Genomic DNA, 22,475 nt, shown 5'->3' on the forward strand with positions numbered 1-22,475 from the left:
TTTATATCCATATTTTAGCATTAGTTTCTCAAGCTTTTCTTTAAAAAAATAATTTATTGTATTTAATCACTCAAATTAAGTGTTTACAGGTTGTAACACTCAAACAAGGCTTCTACTATCACAAGGCTGTAAGATAAGCAATGACTGAATTTAAGATGAACCCCCCCCCCCCAAAAAAAAAATGGAGCAGTGATAAGCCAGTTATTTCTTTCTTCATTAACACCTTCTAAAGTGGAGAGTTGCACACAAACAGTTGCACCCCAAAACTAAGTGCCTTATGAACAAAGAGGCAGGCTTGGAAATGATGTGTCAAAATGTCGACCTCAGGAATTCCAGGACCCAGGTTTCTTTCTGAAATATTGCATTGATGATGATCACAACTCTTCACCTCATGTGGTTTTAATGTTGCGTCTGTTTCTGTTTGGACCCTTTGCTTTCACATAAAGATAGTATGTTACCGTTAATGGATATGGTCAGAAAGGAATATTAGAAATGATAAACTAGATCTTCAAAAACATGTATGAAACTGTACAGCCTTCTGTGCTACCTGAATTCTTTCTAGTGGTTTGATTTACAAGTTTTTCATATATCATATGATATATGATCTGACGTAATGCTTTGAAATCAACAGCCTGGCTGTGCCTCAACGTGTGTTCAACATGCTTTGTGACTCAAATGGTATATATGTTATGGTCATACATATATACAGTACACACAAAAATAATACTGTGATGTTCTTATAATTAAAAACCAAGTATGGAAATAGGGAGGAGAAACAACTTCTTTCCTGTAATTTGGGTTGTTTTTCCTTTCCTTGTCTTTTAATGAAGGAGATATCTAAAAAAAACATCCAAACAGACTTCCTGCTGTGATATTAGCCATATACAATCCATCCAACTGTATAATAACCTTTAAATAGAATGCAGTTTCAGCCAAATTATCCAATTTGGATCCAAATGAAGATGTTTAAAAAGACTATATAAAGTTCTATGAGTTGTAAATATTTGCCAAAAGCTGAGCTTTGCACTGGATATTATATTTCTATATGTCTTACACATCCAGTGTTGGTATTAATAACATTGTTGGATCACCTTGATTGCTTAAGACACCGGGATCTTTTCCACAGCCCTTATGATGTGGAGCTTTGTCCCTAAAGAACTCTGAGATTCAGTTTCTTTGAGAGCCACAGACGTACTTGACTATGCATCCTTCAAAGTCAATTCCAATTGAAAGATTATTATTAATCAAGCTTAAGTTCACTCCTTGTTGGGATTGAAAATCTGCTGTAAACATGAGCCTATGACCTCTTCTGCTCCTCCAACCCTGTCTTTTGGTCTTTGAATTGCTATACGAACTTGCCTTGCCTTGAATGGGCAGAGATGTGTGCATATTACAACTACAATGCTGGAGTGACATGAAGACAAAAATCATTCTTGGTGAGAAGTTTGATCAAACCAGTCATACAGGTTAGTGTTCACAGAACTTGTTCTTTGAGAAGCGGCGATAGAAAATTTACCAAGCAAATAAGTTTGCATTGTTCCTCAAACTCAACTCTTAGCACGGCTTTAAATGATAGCTGTCTGGCTGTTCTGCATCTACGTGAACAAAGGCAGGCAGCAACAGGTTGCTGCTTATGCCCTTCCCAAAATAAGTTATAAACGTCCTCACTGTTTACTGTAAACCAGCGCAGTGCATTCAAATTGCCATGATGAGTGGCGATTCCAGCTGAAAGTGAAAGGCAAATGCGCGTGGCTGAGCCAGCGGACCACTCGGATTTACTCCCTTCTGTTTTGTTGTGCGTGCTGATGTGCTGCTAAATACAATCAGTACTATCTTTTTTGTGTTTGACTGGAATAAAAAGAATGTTTGTATCAGCACATATAAAAATATTTTTGTAGTCTATATATACACACACATATTTGTTTCTAATTTAATAAAGAATTAATCAATCGATCATTACTTTTGAAGGGATTGTGATATGTTGAACTTCAATCTGCATTACTGTGATTAAATGTTATCTTAAGTGTAGACTCGAGTTCTAAATATTCATTTTATTTAGTGTTTTGATGTCAAGTTCTGACCCTGATTTATCCTCACTCCCACCTGGTTTAGATTATTGTGTTTGCTGGCAGCAGAGGACAAAGTTTGGATTTTGTGGCCTTTGACCCCGTTCATCTACAGATGACAGGAGCCATAAAAATGTGTCATCACCAAAAATGACGTACATCTTGTTAGTAGAAGCAAAAGGTTTAGCATCAAAGCATCAGCAGATGCTGAGTACTGGTCAGTTGAAATGAGCACGACAACGTTTTGCTGTACACATACCGTTCTTTATAGCATATGAGGTGATGAAAACAATCGCTTTGATAACCTGTAAACCAGTTCTGACATGTGCTACAAATCTTTTCAAGCAAAAGCACAAACTCCTGGATCTGTTGCAAAATAAGTACATAACAAATGATATTTTCTCAGTCAATAAAGAGAAAGCAGCGACACCCTGGAACTGAACTAAATTGTCAGTGTCACCCACCATTAAATGGTTAGCTTTAGTGCCATGAAGCAAAATGATAGCTAAAGTAGACAGTATCTCATAAGATAATGCATCACAATCAGTTAACACTGACTAAAACTGCCTTACAGCATTAAAGTGGCAGCATTATTGGAGCCAGGTGCTGCCATTGCTCTCCATTAACTGTAAAAGTGTGATGCCTGATGGGAAACTCCCTGACCTGCTCTGCTTTATGACATACCATCAATCACTTTGCTAGATTTTTATTTTCTGGTAATAACAAGTCAATTACTCAAAGTTCGCACTGTAAAACATTCTTTAAACCGAGGGGGCCACTGCATTGTTGACAGAAACTTTTATCACCACAAACATGGTGAATGTACCTAATATTTCTAATTTCTTTACTTTCAATAGTGCTGAAATGTGGAGGTGACAAAGCAATAAAAAGACACAATAGAGTAAATAAAGTTTGACAGGAATTAGTTTGAAGTTTCCTGGAAATGTTTCTAATACAACTACCAGGTATTCATTACATACTTATTGGAAAACAAGCAGTAATATTTCCAACTAAGTCTAAAGTAAATATTTGTGATAATTTGTGGGATTTGTGGATTTGTGGACTCAAAATCCCACCCTTTCCCACACAAATACAATGAAACTTTCCAGTCTTCAGGACCTGTAGACTGAAGTGTTTCCATAATTACAAAATGCTTCACAAAAATGAAATCAAATAAAAACAATAGAACAATAGGACAAACTAATTTGTTGTGTGTCACGTTTGAATCTTGGACTTTATCTCTCCCTTCAAATCACTTGCCTATAACTACAATTTTTACTCTGCTGTTATTGCACTATAAGAGAATGTTTTCTGGCTACATGGAGTCTCTGCATAAGATCTGTCTTTTGAATGAATCTTAAAGCATAAACTCTGCCGTCACTTTCACATTATGTAAAAATGTATAGGACTTATATATAGTCTCCGTACTTGACAAGGTGTTTTTTTTGTGCTAGCCCTGGATCAATTACTCAAGCATTATTAGAAAATCTGAATTTATACGTTTAAACTGATAGAGGCGGAAGTCAATCATGACACAACAGATTACAGCTAATGTTAATTTTCACATTTAATTGATTGATCGGTCAGTTAAGATTCAGAATATGGTCTCAGATAATTTTTTACACTGTGTAATGACAGAATATATTTTCTTATTTACAGTCATTCAACCAAGCGTTTCAGCTACGATTTTACATAAAATGCAAGAATTCATCACACAAGAATAAAAAAATATTCAACAAGATCTTTCTCTAGTTCTAGTAGTTATTCAAAAACTTAAATAGTAACATTTATTATCAAACGACTAGAAAGCTGGTAACGCCGCAGAGAATCTGCATCATCCAGGTGAAGAGGCTCTAAACGCATTCACAGGCTCCATGATAAAGGCATGTGTCCATTTAATGACGTGAACTCTGCACACAAAATAAAACAGAAGTCTGTGCGGTATTGGGCAAAAGAAACAATAAAAAATAAATAAAATAAAACAGGTAATTCATTCATGCTTCCTACATAAAACCATGTCGCGCGGCCATTTCTCTCCCGGGGAGTCGCTCAAAAACTGCGCAGCTGCTTTAGTGCACGCAAAGCTTGCTGGGAAATGTGGTTTTACACGAAATGGAAATTTCCAAGATATCTGTCTACAGGAATGAGTGGAAATTTACTCTGGCTTTCTTCCCTTATGATACGCAGAGCTGTATCTATCTTACAGGATGTTTTATTGGAAATCAAACAATTTAACTATATTCTCATCTGACATATGAGACCAATGGCAATTATTATTATCAATGCAATTCAACAGATTGTGGTAGAAATGTTCATTACTGTTTTAGCATTGATGTGCTTTTGTATGTTATATAGTATCGGTAGTAGTAATAACATAACTGGTAGTAGTTAGGCTATAGTATATGTGAGTCAACCCTTTTCATTGCCATTGCAAAATGTTGCTGCCTTCCTGAGTATATTTAAAGTTACAAGTACAGACAGAATCTCAAATATAAATGCGTGTAATAGCAGTACATGTGGTAAAAATCTGAGACTTTAGACTATGTGACACATAGGATGGACAGGAACATTTTGTTGAGATGTGAATTGCAGTCCACACACCTACACCTCACATGCATATTCACTTCATTCACATAACAACCCACTTTGCATGGGAGGTGCTGCTGCCTGATGATAATGACAGAGTGTTTTGTAGTTCCCCAATTGTTTTATCTAACATATAAACATTATGTTTTAGCCAGCAAACCTCACATGAATTAACCCTGCATATCTGTAATATACTGCAATACAACGATGGCACAGTGGATACTCAGTGCTGGTGGTGACAGACTATGCTTGGTGGGCTGTCTACTGTTACTCTAAAACGGCTGCCATTTCCTCTTGATCATGAGCCAGATGCTTTTCAACGAATCGCTTCAACCGTGCCAGGTCACTTTTAAAGATAGAAAACATGCTGCAGAAGCTAAGCTTGAAACTTTAAATTGGCATTATCACTGGCATGAGGGATGGAATTCCTTTCTGGGAAAACTTGAGAGAAAATAAAAGTGTATCTTTCTTTAAAAGTCAAAGTAAGGAAGAGGGACTTCAAAAATACTAACCTGTTATTAAAACAGTCACTAATAGAAGGTTCTAGATTTCTCCATGTTACAAACGCTTAGGTGTTACACTTCTGTAATCAGACGAAACAAGAGTTTCTAGTAGTTTCTCTCACTCAACAGTCATAGATAAGCCTGTTATCACTGTGTTATTCTATGAATAACTATGATAAGTAAACACCATGCTATCTAACTACTACATTATTTCAAAATATTTAGCAGGCTTAAATAGAGATTCTTTCAAGGTCAATGAAACGCTGTAAACTCCCTCCAGGGACGCAAACGACATTATATAGTTGCACCTAAAAAAAAAAAATCACCTGTCCTTCTATGGCTTATATAAACGTGCGCTTTTATGCAGGTATTCCGCATAATTGCAATTTCTAGTAGGCGTTTGTGACATCTAAACGCGTCACGGGTGCATTACACGTGTGGGGCGTGGATTTGAAATGGTGCCTATAAGGAGAGGAGGAAGAAAACAAGCATCGTCGTCTTGCCAGCATCACAGAATGAGTGAAACTCAGTTGTGACAACGTGTTGTACTTGCAAAATATCTTCAACTAAGCAAAGGGGCGTGGAGTGGCATCTCGAGCGCATCTCCCGTGAAGTGTTGGTGTTTAGACAATACAGCGGGTGAGTCTGTGCGTAAAACCTTCCCGAGTCTCTTCCACTCAGATATAAAGTGATATTATATTAGAATACCAGCCTTAAACCTGTGAAGCTATATTTTCAGCTCTCTACCATTAATTCCTGTCAAACATCTCATCGGACTAAATCCTACAACTGACGTAAGTCGTGAAGAAAAAACGGATATTATAGAGCAAACGCGTGTTGAACTTTACATTTCTGTCTTGTCTGTGGGGTTATGAGGCTAAAAATGAGGACAACAAGCTCCTTGAAGATGCGCAGCTTTTGCAGCCGGACACAGTGACTGTGCTGGAAATTTCCTACTTCCTGATAGGTGCAACAGTGCCCACTTGTGGACTTTTGTTGCCACCTCTTTGTATTCACAACGGGAGTCTCGGGGAGCAGGCTAATCCACATCTGGCCGCTAATTAAAGCGACAGTGTCCTGCCAGTTGGCTTTACCTGCTCCGATGTCAAACATTCAACATGAAAAAAAAGAGATTAATCTCGCGCAAATTAAGCCGGCCAACAAAGACTTTGGTTTGAGTTTATTAGTGATATATGATCACCAACTGATGATAAACAGTTTAGGGGCCATGTTGCGCCTGTGGATTTTGTTAAGTATGTTAAGTTTATCATTCATAAATATCCGTTCTGGTTTGTTTTGACATATCTCTTGGCTTTTGAATACCCCATACAGACGTTAAACTGCAGGTGGAAATTAGTCGTTAACTAGACTCATAATAATAATCAGTGACAGAAAGGAAGCGGAATAGCACTTGTTGAGTCACACTTGTTGTTTCTACTTCATCTTGTTATATGAATCATCACGGTGCCGCTGTAACGTTGACAAGGCAATATTTATATCAATACAATATAGATGTAAAGTAGATGTAAAGGAAGGAAGATAGATCCACAAGTGTTACCATGACCTGGATAACTGATTATCTTCAACATAATTTAGCATCTTTTCGCCCAGCAGAAATTCCATTGTTCAGCTTCAATGCAGACAGCCACAAATTTTTGGCCAGCTACAGTACGATGGTTTGCAAGGACTTGTCACAACACCCAAACAGGCTCCATTAATTATGAAGCTAGTACTAGCAGTAGGTATTTTTTTGATGGGATGTCCTGTTTTAATTTGCACTCCTTCCAGTCTGCTCCAGTGCTAGATAAGTCTAATACTTATAATCTGAAATAATAAAAAGGCTCAAACTTTACTGTGTATAAAAGTATAAAAGCTTTTTCACTTTTACAGCTTTTTCACTCATGTGAAAATGCTGTCAACACGAACATGCTCAATGTCAAAACTGAGGCAACATCTGAAGCCTGTAAAGGACTTTTCTGTTCCATTACCCAGTTTAGATGATTTATTAGAAAAGTAATCTAATGAAATAAGCTACATCACATTGAGGTAATTAAAACTGTTGTGTAATGTATTACATCTTAAGCAGAATAACTGGTACTCTGAAAGCTATTACAGTAAAAAAGCAGCCGACACTGGTTATTTGGCTGAGTAATGACTATATAAGTAGGTCCTGGCTTACTAAAGTAACAGTTATTAAGTTTGAATGTTGTGTTATTTAACTTGGCAAATGAAAACATATTTATCTATTAAATGACACTGCAGTATTTCAGGGCCAGAGTCTCATGGGCAGTTTATGGTGAACACATGGAGAGGAGGCTTTGATGATGAGATGGTAACATGAAAACAAAGGCTTCTTTTATATAGAGGGGTCTTCATGCATAAAGCAGGGTTGTGAAGAAGAGGGCGTGGAGCTATTTTCTAACATGCATGGCAGGCTGAAACCTCAAGAGAAGGCAGACGTCCAAAAGTGTGTGTGAGATGGAGAAAAAAAAATGGATACCCATGCTGCTTTCTGCTGTGGACAGTGGAATTTGATATGATCCTTCTGATTATCTCAAGTGTCTTGATTAAGATAAATAATATTTTTTTAAGGACAATTTAATGACCTAAAGTTTATATAAAAGTAAAATTGTATTTTTTTTTTCTTGACTCGTCTTACATAGTGTTTCTTTGAAGTATCTGCACTGCCGGGGCTTGAGTCCTTTTGTATTTGAACAGATTAAGAGGAAAGTCATAGGCAGGCTAAATCCAAATCTGCGTTGCACTGCAGCCACTAAACCAGATCAATTCAACCGTATTGAACTTAATATGCTATAATTCACAATTTCTTATGTTTTGTGAGGTCATGTTTTTTTTTATGCCGCTAACTTTTATGCGTGAGTTTGCATTTCTGTCATGTTTTCAGAGAGCTTCGGTCAAATGTAACATGTTCCCTATTCTTTCTCTTTTAAGTCAACATTCTAATGAGTTGTGTATTTTTTTCTGTTTTGCAGGAATATTCACTCTAGATTTTTCTAAACCAGAAGCCACCAACGTCATCCTCCTTATCTAGAAAGACCACAGTCCTGGATATAAATCACACCAATAACTTTGAATACATTCACATATCCCCCCTCTTTTTTTTTTGAGGCTTTGAGCTCTATAACAACTAAGAAAAAATGTCTCATATCATGGAACCTGCTGACATAGCTGTGGTAGCCCTGTATTTTGTCCTGGTGCTAGTCATTGGGTTTTTTGCCATGTGGAAAGCCAATCGCAGCACTGTGAGTGGCTACTTCCTGGCTGGACGCTCCATGACATGGATGGTGATAGGGGCATCACTCTTTGTCAGTAATATTGGCAGTGAACATTTCATTGGCCTGGCAGGGTCAGGAGCAGCGAGCGGCTTTGCTGTTGGAGCATGGGAATTCAATGCTCTTCTACTTTTGCAACTGCTTGGCTGGGTGTTTGTCCCTGTTTATATCCACTCGGGAGTCTACACCATGCCTGCCTACTTGTCAAAACGCTTTGGTGGCAACAGGCTAAAGGTTTACTTTGCTTGCTTGTCTATTTTGCTTTACATTTTTACCAAACTGTCCGTGGACTTGTATGCTGGTGCACTCTTTATTCAGGAGTCCCTGGGGTGGAACCTTTATTTGTCCATCGTTCTCCTCATCAGTATGACTGCCCTGCTCACTGTCACTGGTGGATTGGTAGCTGTGATGTACACGGATACCATTCAGGCAGTGTTGATGATAGGTGGAGCCCTAACCTTAACCATCATTAGCTTAATCAAAGTTGGTGGACTAGAGGGTGTCAGAACAAAGTACATGCAGGCAGTTCCTAATGTTTCTGCCATAATCGCAATTGGAAACTACACTTATTTCCCTTCCTGCCGCATTGAGCCTAAACCAAACTCACTAAGCATCCTCCGCGGTCCACTGGATGAAGACATCCCTTGGCCAGGCTTCATTCTTGGCCAGACCCCTGCATCCATTTGGTACTGGTGTGCAGATCAGGTTATTGTTCAGAGAGTGCTAGCAGCAAAGAACGTTGCTCATGCAAAGGGCGCAACACTCATTGCTGGGTTCCTCAAGATCCTGCCCATGTTTGTGATAGTCATTCCAGGAATGATTTCCCGCATCATGTTTGCAGATGAGATTGCCTGCATCGGGCCAGAGCACTGCATGTCTGTGTGTGGTTCTCAGGCTGGCTGCTCAAACATCGCCTACCCACGACTGGTCATGGCAGTGATGCCTGTGGGACTCAGAGGTCTTATGATGGCGGTCATGATCGCTGCTCTGATGAGTGATCTTGACTCAATCTTCAACAGTGCAAGCACCATCTTCACCCTGGACATCTACCAAACTATTCGAAAGAAGGCATCTCAGCGTGAGCTGCTGACTGTGGGGCGCCTGTTTGTTGTGCTCATGGTTGCAATCAGCATTGCCTGGGTCCCTGTCATTATTGAGATGCAAGGTGGACAGACATATCTGTATATCCAGGAAGTCGCTGGCTATCTCACTCCACCAATCGCTGCTCTTTTCCTGCTTGGTATGTTGTGGAAACGGTGTAACGAGAAAGGTGCCTTTTGGGGAAGCATGACAGGTTTCACACTCGGTACCCTGCGACTGATCCTTGCTTTTATCTACCGTCAGCCTCGCTGTGACCAGCCAGATGATAGGCCTGCTTTCATTGTTCATATTCACTACATGTATTTTGCAGCAGGGCTGTTTTGGATTTCAGGGCTGGTGGCGGTGGTGGTCAGTCTCTGCACCTCACCACCAGATGAAGAGCAGATCAGCAGCACCACAGTCTGGGGGCTCCGCAACATTAAAATGGTTCCCTCAAAGGGCCGAGAGGAAATGTACCGGCTGACTGAGCCGAACCATTATAATGGCACTGGAAGTCTTCATAAAGAGATGCCCGCAGATGTCAAAAAGGAGAGGTGCTTAGATGGAGCTGATGTCAAACTTCTTGTCCCTTCCACAGACCATGACCCAGCAACCCCCAGCACAGAAATTTCCACCGCCACCACCCCCGCTGAACACCTTGGCTACGGAAAGATGGAGATGATCAGAGCAGAGGCGGGCTGCCACAGAAAAGGAGAGAGAAGTAGGTGCATGCGTTTACTTGACTGTTTTTGTGGCTATAAAGAAGGAGAACAGAGCGCTCAGCAAAAGGAAGATCCAACAGTCATTGCAGAGATGCTGTATGAGCCTCCAAGAATTAAGCTTCTCCTCAACTTGGGCCTGATGTGCGTTTGCTCTTTGGGCATCTTCATGTTTGTTTATTTCTCACTGTAGTTGAACCTTGCACTGAACCAACTGGAACTGTGGGAGCTGTTACGACAGTGGAAGGTCCGTGGGGTGTTTTAAATTGTCAGTGATTTAAGATGCATTGTCTGTAATATTTACAGTTGTCTTTTGTAGCTTTCTAACAGGGATCCAAGCTTATTCTAATCATATTTTTAAATGATTAAAGCTTCTCCACGTGAAAAAAGATTCAAAATACCTACTGGGATTTTAAGAGTTAATGTTCTATGAGTGAATTTAATAGTTAGCCTTATTTGACATATGCACTTGTCTTTTATTTTGTTTTGTAAAAAAGAAATATTCTGTGATATAGCTTTTTTTTTTCATCTTGTTGACAGTGATTGTAGGTTTAGTTGCTGATTTAGTGATGTTTTAGTTTATTTCCAGCTCCCTTTTTTTTTGTCTTATAAGAGTTCAAAGATAAAAAAAAAAAAAAAGAAATGCTTAACTGCCAATGTTGCACATACCAATATGTTTTCAGTGATTATTACTGGTTTGGCTTAGCCTATTGAACATGCATATAAAACCTCTTTATCAAGTTAACAGTTACTATTTCGTATTAAGAATTGTGGTAGTGTTCAGCGGCTCAGCAAAGAGAGAAAAAGAAGCACAATATTAGACACGATCCTTTCATAAAGATTTTTTCATCTTACATGAAAATATAGATGGTACATTTGGACTGGGTGTTCAGCGAGTTGTCACTGACGACCAAATTGTCTATGAGCTGTGTTTTCTAGTACTACATTTGTGGTTTTGATTATTATTATTTTCTTTTTTGTGGCTGTATTTCTGTATTATTGGTCATAACCAACAAACAGCTGTTCTTGCACTACGGTATCGTAACAAAAAGCTACAAGCACCAATGCTCATGATTCCGTATTGGTTTGTATTTTGTCTCGTTTTATGTGTCACATCATTGAAAAAGTCTGTTGCATTATATTAACATATAAAACAAATATTTCAAAGCTCGTTGAGTCAGTCATGGTAAACATTTCCTCTAAAGTAGGTTATTTCTTGTGTATCTACTGTGTGCCATTGTACATGTTGTACACTGCAGTGCTGAAATGTCATTTATTCTTCTTTGAAGTGCATTTTCTTTAAACCTCCTACCAAATGTGTCTTAGTGTGCAATGCTTAAGTGAAAAAAAGAAAAAAAAATCAGACAAAGAACGCAGAAATGAAGTTCTTTTATGTATTGTTAAATCAATACCACATTTGTTCAAAGCCATGTCATAAATTAGCTTTGGCATGGAGTATGTTCTCTGTTTGCATCACTGAAGGATGATAATTAAGTATAGAAATGACATTTCAGACATTTGCATCAGGTTTCACATCGCTGGACATGATGAATGGTAATTCTAATGTATGAGGCTGCTGGTTTTCTGGATTGTGGTCATTATTTTTTTATTTTTATTTTTTTTTACAGTGTAATGTGCTGAAACATGAACACTTCACCACTATAACACAGAAAACAAAAGTAAAAATGCTGTGCTTGTATTCATTTTGGAATATAACACCAGTGTTGATTGACCTCAGTCCAAAATATCAGTGTCAGAATGCGATAGGCCAATCCTCATCCACGTCAGGCATAAATGATGCATAACGTGAAGAACCGATAAGAGATGATTGCTTTGGGAAAGAGCTTTAAAACCTTTCTTTCTATCTGAGAGAGTATACATTGTTATTTTTATGGATCTTATTTTTAGAGACTAAAAATAAAATTTCTGTGGAGACCAAAAGACAAATGTGTTTGTATTATTTGTGTCCTGGGACAAGTGAAAAAAAAAGTGTCAATAGAAAGCTAGTGCAAAGTAATTTATTTTCATTATTATTATGGTAATTCAATAAAAAAACAGACCATAAGCTATTCTGAATTAAATGTCCTGTTAAGTAACAGAAGTGTTTGGATTCATACTAAAGACTTTGAGCATTCAAAACAATTTTAACTGTGATTAGCAGCTGAAACTGCACCAGGAAGCAAAATACAAAGTCTTATTTATTTATCTATTTTTTTTTTCATCTGCTAAGTGCTTTTCTAAATTCAGATCAGATCAGTTATTTGCCTTAATGTTCCTCTCTTGTGGTGTCATTCAGTACCTGCTCTCATTTTATTACAACCACTGAATCATCACATTGTTAGATGTTATTATTGATTCGCAACAACTCAACCAATTTCAAGTGTTGGACAAATTGTTCTTTTCAAAGATCTGTAGAGATAAAAGACAGTAACAAAACTGTCACTCAATGTACCATCTCTCTGTGTTTCCTTTACATGGGGCTCCCTGGTATCATTGACCAGGATTATATTAAACCCAGCAAGACCCTATCATCTGCTTTGAGCCAGATGTGGATTGGGTGACCCTTGTCTTCTTTATTCAATATTCAACCAATCAAAAAGCTGCATCAGTAACTTAGCCATGCCTTTCTCCAGTATAGCTTCATACATCCTTTTATCCTCCATCACCCAAACCCATGTGTAACTTCTCATAACTAGGTGTTGATTAAAAACTACCTTATGATAATAGATATTCAGTATTTGATTATGCATGATATTAACAATGTACAAAATGTGAAATTAAACAGTATGAAATTGGTTGTGGTTAGATAATGTCTTTATTATTACACCGTGTTCTTTAAAGTGACATAATCAACACCCCTGAATTATTCTCTTTGAGTCAGAAGGGACATTTAGGGTTAGGGTTATGATCTGTGTTCCTATTTAGACAGAGTTAGGGGTTGGGTTAGGGGTGATTGATATTGCTGATGTCCTTTGACTCCCCATAGCAAGATCTTGGAATAAGGTATGTCCCTTACAAATGGACGTGTGTTGGGTAGAAGTCAGGAATAAATTAAGAAACTCTTTCACTTTCCCTGGCAGGTTTTCAGTAGGTGTCTCTACCAAAGTAGGTTTAATGAGTAACTTTTGAAGCAGTAGAAGAAATTAAAATCTTATTTTTGGGGTTGCTAGAAAGTCAGCTCTTGTTTTCTAGTTTGAAATTTGAGAATATTTACGTGATATTATTGATATGTGTAAGAAGTTGTGTTTAAAACTTGTGCATTATTCACAAAACCTTCAATATAAATGAACAACAAAGCTTTGAACATGCACAAAAAGACCTTAATTTGCCTCCATGCAAGGAGACGCTCATCCCTCTGTACCCTGCTGACATACTACATGTCCAAATAAATGATCAATTGCCCAATCAATGCCAAATAATGTTGCAACTCTTCTGATCAGACAATGCCTTCTTTATGACCACTGTAATCAGTTCAGCTGTCTTTGGTAGTCTTACAAAAACCCAAAAATATTTCCACATGTTTGTGGTTATTTACTTTGCAGTCAACTGGCCAAATATTTCGAAATGACATTTGACAAATTGTATCTGACTTAAAGACAAGGCCTTTTTCTTTAGCCTCCAGTCTGTCAGCTGCTAGAATGTGATATTTCTTTTAGTGGTCTCAGTGATCAGTGGCCTCTTCACAGAATAAGATGTTATTAATGTCTGTATATGTCTATATATGCCATTTTATAACAAAAACGTCACTGCTACCAATAAAGAAATACATTTAGGTCAGTTGCAGCAGAAAAATACACATAAAAAGGTGTCACATGTATATCAGTTGGTCTGGAATGATAATAAAATACTGTTCTTTCGTGTTTATTTCAGTGATCTGAGTGCTTTTTTTGATAACGTTTCACTAAAGCTGAGCAGATGGGAGGTTCATTAAATGTATTTATGCAATGTGGAATAGCCTGTGCCGCTCCTGTGCTTCAACAAGAAATTTGAGGACCATGAGTTTACCTCCATAGCGCTGCTGTTCATTTACATCACGGCTGTGAGATGCAACAGATGCTTTGACTTCAACAACCTTGTTTTTTATGCTAGTTCTAATTCCCATTGGCAAATATCACTGAAGCCCCTTATTTTGCTTACTCCACCACCAACCCCCACGAGACTCGTGCCCTGCCTTTTTCCCAAGAGGAAACTAATGATATTGTCCTTGTGGAAAAGTACTGGCATTCAGGCCATGCTTTGTTCATTGTCTTATTTGGACAGAGAAAACATGAACTGAATAGTCTGAGACAAATGCTTTAAATGGCTGAATTGCACTGAAGGAATCAGGCAATATTTATCACAGTCTATCAGCACCTATAAAGGTAAACATTTATTGAACTTCCCCACAGAAATGGCATTGCCATTTCTTTTCAAACATTATCGTCTCAGTCTTCATTTTAATTTCTGTGTATGTGTTCCTGGTTGGGATTCTCTAAGAGGTAGATGTAGAACAAAGTTCCTGAATTAACTCAATAACACACTGACTAATCAAATGTTGGATGGTCCATATTGATGGTTAAGATGAGGTTTTGAGCTGTGGTTGAGGTTATGGCATTGCACCGCTGACACGCACCAGCACAGGTGCCAGCAAATCAAGAGACTTAAATGATCTCATGACTAATGGTTGCCACGATTGGAAATGTAAAAGGCACAAAGTCATGGTTTTCCGTATCGTGTCTGTGTAAAGCCAGATACAGTTTTTAGCAGAGGCAGGTTGTAGCTTTTGTGCTACTTCACATTACCTGCAATGGAAAGCCAACAATAAACTGGGGGTTCCTTACAGGATTTCAAGACTGTGGCTTTGCACTGTTAAATTCCTGATTTTGTAACAGTGACATATAACAAAATCATCACAACAAGCTAATTGATGATTATACCATAGTTGAACCTGTCACAGTCTTTGTATCTATTGCATGTGGGTGTTCCTATGGTGGTGTGGCCATAATTAATATCATTTATGAAACTAGGTACACGGATGTAAAATCCCAAGACCAACCAAAAAAGCCAGTCAGACCGCATAACCCAACCGGATTTGTCCACCCTTTTGAATTTGTTTGACATATTTGGTGCTTATATTAAAATCTTTTGGGGGATTACGCTTTAACCAACTACTCTTAAAGTTCCTATCTAAAAAACAAGGTATCTTAAAAACCTAGACACTCATTGCTACATAACAAAGCTTTTTATCTTTCTCTGAGTTGGCAGGTTTGTGAATTTCAGTGTTCAACGATAAAAGGGGAAGTTTTTATGTACCACATTGTCAGTACTGGTAGTGCAGCAAGGGAAGCAACAAAAGTTTATTCCAATAGGTAAAACGCATAAAGTCCAAAAACAGAAGACACGGTTGAGCCAGATTATCAAAGCTTAACTGTGGCAAAAATAACGAAACAAAACAAGACAAGACTATGATGCAAAAACAAGACTATGATTAATAAATAAACAAGACTATGACAAACTGTGGCTATGGTGGCAAAACCTTACTTTAGCAAATGTGACGGTAGCATGAAAGATAGAGTGAGGATTTTGCAATGACTGTGACTGAACCTGGAAACTAAATACTGTGGGGAGGTGATTTGAGATGAGGTGCAGTTGTGGGACAGAAAACAGGTGACTTGAGTGAACTAAGTGACAGTGGAAAAAACATGACAAGAAACCTGAAAACATAAGAACCTGAAAACATAACAAAGAATCTGAAAACAAGAATGATCAAAACATGAAACCGTGACACACATAAATTGTCCGATCCTCCCAGATCCTCCTCAACCTGAAGACATTTGCAGGTCAACATTCATTAACTTTCACAATACCGCCTAGTAGTAACAGGAAGTCTTCACAAAGTGACAAACATCATCCAATTGTAATGCAATTGACACGGGCGTGTGAGTGATGGAGCACATTAAACTCCCTCTGAGGGGGTCCATGTCTGAAAACACCTGTGTTTGCAATTCCCTGCATTCCCTAATGTGCACAGAGTTGCAAAGGTGTGATATAGCTTGTTTGCAGCTTTAAAACAATGCACCACTAGCCACATTCAAAGTTACTTTGTTACATATCACCCACCTACACATTTACCCCATCCAACAGGTCAATGCACCCTGCCACTCCTTTGAGGGTCTCTTTGCATATGGGCCATCAATAAAGCTCTGCTTGAACATGCAGGATTGTTGAAAAATATTCCTGTTTATTCAAGTGACTTAACTGCTAAGTCTGTGTTCAAAAGAAAAACCAAAGGACGTTTGCAAGTAACTGATCTGCAAATGCCAATCAGAGAATGTCCTCGAGTTCAGCAACTTTCCATGATCTCAGCATTTTCTACCAAACAAAATCATGTGAGGTTTTGTCTGAGCATTTCTATAAAAAAAAAACATGAAAAAATGTGAAAAAATGAAATGCATTGAATTAGAGATCATTCAAACCATCTATAATCCAAAAACATAAAACTTAAACATTAAAAAATAATTTTGAAAGATTTTTCAATGTTCAAAGAAGCTTTTAAAAGCTTTAAAGACAGAAACAAAGGAAAGGCAAAGGTTAGGCAGGGGCAGTAACATGATTGGATTTTGTAGCAGTAAAAAGGAGGAGAGGTTCATACTGTGACAGGCTGTCTTATATATCAACACTTAAACATTTTTTTAAGAATTAATATCTCCAATTAAAAAAATTTCTGTGGTTATATATACAAGCCAGAAATGTTATATTTTCTTGTAGATCAGGAACACCACACATCCTCAGCCAAACGTGGAGCAGAGACATCCACTTAGTTATTGGCATATAGATAAAACCCCAGCATCTATGGTTGTCTTAGAGAACATTAATCCAAACAGCATTGGTGACTTGCACATTTGTAATAGCACCATTAATACTGAATGATATGTTGAGGTTTTAAACACATTCTACCATCCAGACATTTTTTCAGCGAAGGTTTTGCCTATTTCAGCAAGACAATTCCAAACCACAAACTGAATGTTGCAAAACAGCATTGCCTTGTCTTAAATTGAGCTACTTGCAGTCATTCGCTGAAAACAAGACGCTTTATCGGGTAAGGATCGGGATATCATTTCACTTTTGAAACCACAGAAATTCAGCCAGTTCAGTTTCACAACATTTAGAGAGTGTTGTTAAACGAAGAGGTGAGGCAAAACAGACGTAAACTTGACCATTTGCCAGTTTTTTTTTGTATTGTGTTGACTGGATCAAATCAAATATAAAAAGATAGATAAACAAATAAATAGAATAAAAAAATGTACAACATTTCTCATGTTTCAACAGTTGGTGTATTATTCAATTAAATAATGTGGTTGGCATTTACATGTTATAAGCATGTTTATGACACATAATTATTCATATATTGGATGTACCATGATAAGTTTTTCAAAATTAAAGTACAAATTCAAAATAAAAAAGACAGCTGAATATATAGAGGTCTGTTTATTTTTCTGCCTCTGTGTTTGTTCGGGCCATCACAGACACTTTGAAGATTTAAAAATGCCTCTGTTGGTCATTCTCATTGGGGTAACAACGGAAGCAGCCGTGTAGGGAATGTGGTGTGACCTTTCAAATATACAGCAAAGACATAGTCAATGCATTCCTAGCATTCCCATGCACAGCCCAGACCAAACTACGGCGGCATGCCTGGGATTCTGGCATTATTCCATGGAACAGGGCTTCAATGGCAAAAGGAAACATTTACCTCCTTTAAAAATAACAGCTGGAAGAAGCAGGTCTAAGGTCAGAACATAATGGCCGTGAATCAATGAAGTTAACTCCAGAGAGGCTTCTTCCTGTCTTTCTGTATCAATTTAATCAGTGAGCAAAATTATTGATTAGTGACTGATCAACTGTCAGCTGTTGATAAGGAGATTGCTGATGTGTAAGTTGTTTTTATGACATACAGGGGAATAAAAGCAGCTTAGTTTAAATGTTACGAAGCAAACCTTATCAATGCCTCTCATTCTTACATGTCACAATGTGTGGTGAAAAACTGTCCCTATCACTCATCTCACATGATGTAGTATCATCACATGAGCATGACCTCATTACCACAAATTTCAGAAAGTGGGTGAGGTTGTATGGAAATATTGAAAACTGCAATGTCTCACATCTTCTTTTTCTCTTGAGTGGGCAGCCCCTAAAGGGCCTGAATGGAATTATCTTACCTTGTTTTGCATCTCTCAGGGAGAGGCGTTTCGCTGGAAACAACACACATGACCTGCAAACATCTGCTGCTGAAACATTCAAATGACTTTTAAAACTCAAAACATTCTCCACGACATTTGTTATTCAATTAGCTTGTTGGGGTGTTTATTTTCATTTAAGTATTCTAAGATGATACTATTAATTTCAAAAGACCTTTACTTACTATAAATCTGATTTAAAATGATTTGCAGAAGTTTTCAAGGACTTGACAGAAAAGAGTGGACCGCATTGAAAAGTCATCACATTTGCCTTTCCCTTGGATGTAGTAATGAGCTTACAGTAACATACACAGCTGAGTTGAGCTTTGAGCTTTTGAGCGTAACACAACCTGAATATTTGATTAGAACACCTAATCATTTTTTCAAATTTGCATTTTCTGTACTGGCCCATTTCTTATAATGTGGGTTGTACTTTACCACAGTAACATTGTTTTAGACAGACAGAATTTTACAGTATGCCAAACCAGCATGAGGACTGAAAATAATAATAAAAGTAAAAGGTGTGTTGACGACAATAAAATATTCAACCTTAATTGTCACATTATCTTTGGTCAGGTGTGATTGCCTTTCCAGCAGGTCAGTAGGATTACAGGAGTGAACGTGACCCATGCTGGGGAGTGCGGGAGTGATAGCATATGGAGGAAATCTCATGAGCGTATGGAAAAATACTGCTGCATCGCAACCCAAGAACAAACAAATTAAAAGGGGGAGATAGCAGAGTAGGACCAACGCGAACAAGTTACAACAGAACATACTTCTATTGATTCAACAACTGCGATGAGTCATTCGAATGTAAGGGCCTTGTCACCCTGAGGCAAACATTAGTTTTTTCATGAGATCCTGCAAGTCCGACGACAAATACGTCAAAGTCATTGTAATACACTTTCCTAGTTATGTAATCATCAGTACTGATTCCCATGAATCACAGCAAACTTTGGTACAGTTTATGAATGACACATACACACGTTTCATGGGAAACAGAAGCAGATATTTCAATATGCGTTTCAATACGTGTGCGTGTGAGGATCTGCATTTCAGAGTTTATGTAACCCTAAAGCTTAGCTGGGGGTTCATGGTTCTCTGGCTCTGAAGCCTGCCAGCAGCCTTTCCTGAGTCCAGCAGATTTCATCAGTCTCCCAACTCCCCTTAACTCAGTCCAAGTGAGAATCTGGTAGATGTGACGGAGCAATTTATTCGAAGGTTTGAGGTGTGTTTCTTCTTGAACGATGACTCTTTGAACATTGAACAGGAAATACAGGGTTGTGAGTAAACTACAAGTTTGAATCATCTTTTTCTTTTGTTTTATTATCATATCCTGATTAAATCTCTGAAGTGTAAAAAGTTCTCAGATCATCCCTAGATTCTCAAACATCAGGCACATTCTCAAAGATACGCAGTGTGTGCATGTGGTCCAGCTTTTCCAAAGCCAACTGTAGATGAGTAAAACCTTCAGTACAGTTCGATTCCTCACGTTTACTTAAATTAAGAGAGTCACCCAGTTCTTTTTGCTAGAAGTCTCCACACTAACTTCTTAAAGAGCTGCAATGCTGGTTCTTGTCACTCCCAAAACCTACCAGTTGCTGGCAGAGTAGAGCACTGCATGGTCCAAACCACTGTACCCTGACCACAAGCTTGCAGTTTGAAGCCTGGCAGTATGGCTTGATCTTGAGTGCATAAATCACACAAGAATCCATCTGCTTTGCAAGTTTACCACAGTAAGATGCTCTTTGTGGAAATTTTCTAAGCTGTAGTTAATTGCTTTAGCAATGGTGAATAAATTATTTACAGATACTGTAGATGAGTTTTGAGCCATTAATAAGAGCAATATTCAGCTTGCTCGGTTGTGAAAAACGTTTTTCTTTTCATGGACTTATATTGTATAGAATAATGAATAATGAATATTTGGGCTTTAGTGAGTGTTAAATACCTTAAAAGATTTATTTTATCTGATAAACTCTTCTCATCTGTAATTCAGTTTCAAACCTGAAGTAGGAAAGATACTGGTACTGTTGAAAATCATGCAGTATCTGTATCATTTATTGCAAAAAAGCATCAGATGTACTGGTCCCTGCTGTCAGTTTATTTCCACACAGGCTGTGTTGTAATGAGCTTTCGCCATACTGAGTCTGCTGAAGACTGACCAGGAATAAAGAGAAACACAGGAAAAGTCCAGGGTCATTGTGGAGATTGGTGCTAGGTTTGAACATTTGACTTTGGAAAATCATATTTTCATGAAATTGGTACATGGGAATTATCCAGTTTTTATGAGGATAGCACTACATCTGCACTGTAGATACTGTTCCTTCTACCTTTTTTTTGTATCTTCTGTGTCATATCAGGACAGAATAGGCACGTCCTCTAATTCCTCTGTATTCCTCTAAAGTTATTTCCGGTTAGGGTCTTACTATCATTGTTTGTAGTCTGTAGTCTTTTTCTCTTTTAGGGTGTGAAATTTTACACCCATTTTCAGTTTTACTTCGCTGTATGTGTATGTGTGTTTTTCCTTACACAGTTCCATCTTTCTCTTATTTCACTTTACAGTGAAAGAAATTAGCCTCCACCCACTGGCACGACATAAGAAGGTCTACATGATATGGGAATGATCAGAGGTGGAGGTTGTCACCACCCCTCAGAAATCATGGTATGAAATATGAAACAGATACATGGCTGAGGTGTCCTTGAAGACAAGTTATCTCTACGGCTGCTGACACTGTTACCTCATAAATCATCTTTTTTTTTTAAAAAAACACAGGACTCCATGTGAGTTTGTTAATATAAAATATGTAGCAGGCCTGTGCTTTGTTGCAGAACAGGGGGGGTAAGCAATGTTTTCTTGATTATGTGGAAATCACTGACATTTGACACGAAAAAATGTAAGTCAGTGTGAATGTGGCTCTCAAATGGGTTGCATTACACTGCCATCTACAGTAAGTAGCCGCACAATTTCTGTAGCGAGACAATCAGAAATGACTTGAATTGTACTCCCTCTGCATGGACAGATAAGGAATTACAAATGAATCAAACGCGATTCTCAAACAAGTCAGGTCAGTCTTCAGAAAAACAAATTTTCTGCCATTATAATGACATTGAAAGTGTGTGAATGTGTGTGTGTGCCAGTTTGAATGACTTTGCATCCCTCCCTTTCCTTTATCAGCCAAAGAAAAATCCCCATTTTGGTTTTCCTAACAATTTCAAGGTTACGCCCCCTCTATCAAACCAGCAACCCAGGCTTTTCATATTTACTATGAGTGTATATTTATATATATGTTTTCAATTCCTCCTCCAAGATGAAGATTTTTAACCCTGGTCAGATAGTTATGTTTAAGCAAAGAGGTGCTTGAATTTGACCCCACACAAGACACCACTATACTGAAAAAATATCCATTTTATTTACAATAAGTCAAAATGATTTAAAAGGTTAAATTGGCTGTGTAAATGCTGGTTAGCACAAAGAGGAGGTGAACAATATTTCTATTAAGATATATTTAGCAGACCAACAAAGACATGGACCACACAAAAACAAACAGAGGGAGGCTATCTGGCTATTACTATGGAGGCTGTGGTAGACAAATAAATAGCAGGCTAAACTAGCACAATACATAAAAAAAGTCAAGAAAGCAAAGAAAACACCATAAATAATGGTAATTCACAACATGCAAAAACACTACACTCACAATTAATCCACCTCCTCAGTACAGCCAAATATCTCAAACAAACAAAGGAAAAGTTCCATTCAGCAAAGAAAACTCCAGAAACTAAAAGTGGGAAAAACAGTGGTAAGCACCTCTGATGCTATACTGGTAAAGGAACTACAACATTTTCAATCAACTGCTCAAACACTGCTCTCAGGCATGTGAAGTCAAGAAGAGGGACCCAAATAAACTCTCCGTCCCCTTTTATAGCCTCTGCCCCTTGGCTCAACACTACTAGTCTCTAGACATAGAAAAACAAGGCCGCAAATAGCAATTTGTCAAAGCAAGGCTGTTGCGGTCTT

At 38.0% G+C, this 22,475-nt stretch overlaps 2 protein-coding genes across 2 annotated transcripts in view; both read left to right on the top strand.

The window, feature by feature from the left end:
* Positions 1-1,850: 1,850 nt before the first annotated feature.
* ackr3a (atypical chemokine receptor 3a) overlaps positions 1,851-22,475 on the top strand; it is a 124,178-nt gene continuing 103,553 nt past the window's right edge. Inside the window, exon 1 of the mRNA XM_072396935.1 lies at positions 1,851-1,864. The gene's annotated coding sequence lies outside the window, so the exon portion shown is untranslated. The remainder of the gene's footprint in view (positions 1,865-22,475) is intronic.
* slc5a3b (solute carrier family 5 member 3b) lies at positions 5,625-11,950 on the top strand. Its single transcript, XM_072396933.1, has 3 exons — positions 5,625-5,794; positions 8,149-11,841; positions 11,876-11,950. The coding sequence occupies exon 2, from the start codon at positions 8,314-8,316 to the stop codon at positions 10,438-10,440; it is 2,127 nt and encodes a 708-aa protein (XP_072253034.1). The 5' UTR covers positions 5,625-5,794; positions 8,149-8,313; the 3' UTR covers positions 10,441-11,841; positions 11,876-11,950.

This window comes from Leuresthes tenuis, unplaced genomic scaffold (assembly GCF_036924035.1).
Source record: "Leuresthes tenuis unplaced genomic scaffold, fLeuTen1.0.hap1 SCAF_12, whole genome shotgun sequence".
NCBI lineage: Eukaryota > Metazoa > Chordata > Actinopteri > Atheriniformes > Atherinopsidae > Leuresthes > Leuresthes tenuis.

Coding starts and splice junctions, on each gene's coding strand:
- slc5a3b (XM_072396933.1), top strand. CDS start 8,314: ATGTCTCATATCATGGAACCTGCTGACATAGCTGTGGTAGCCCTGTAT.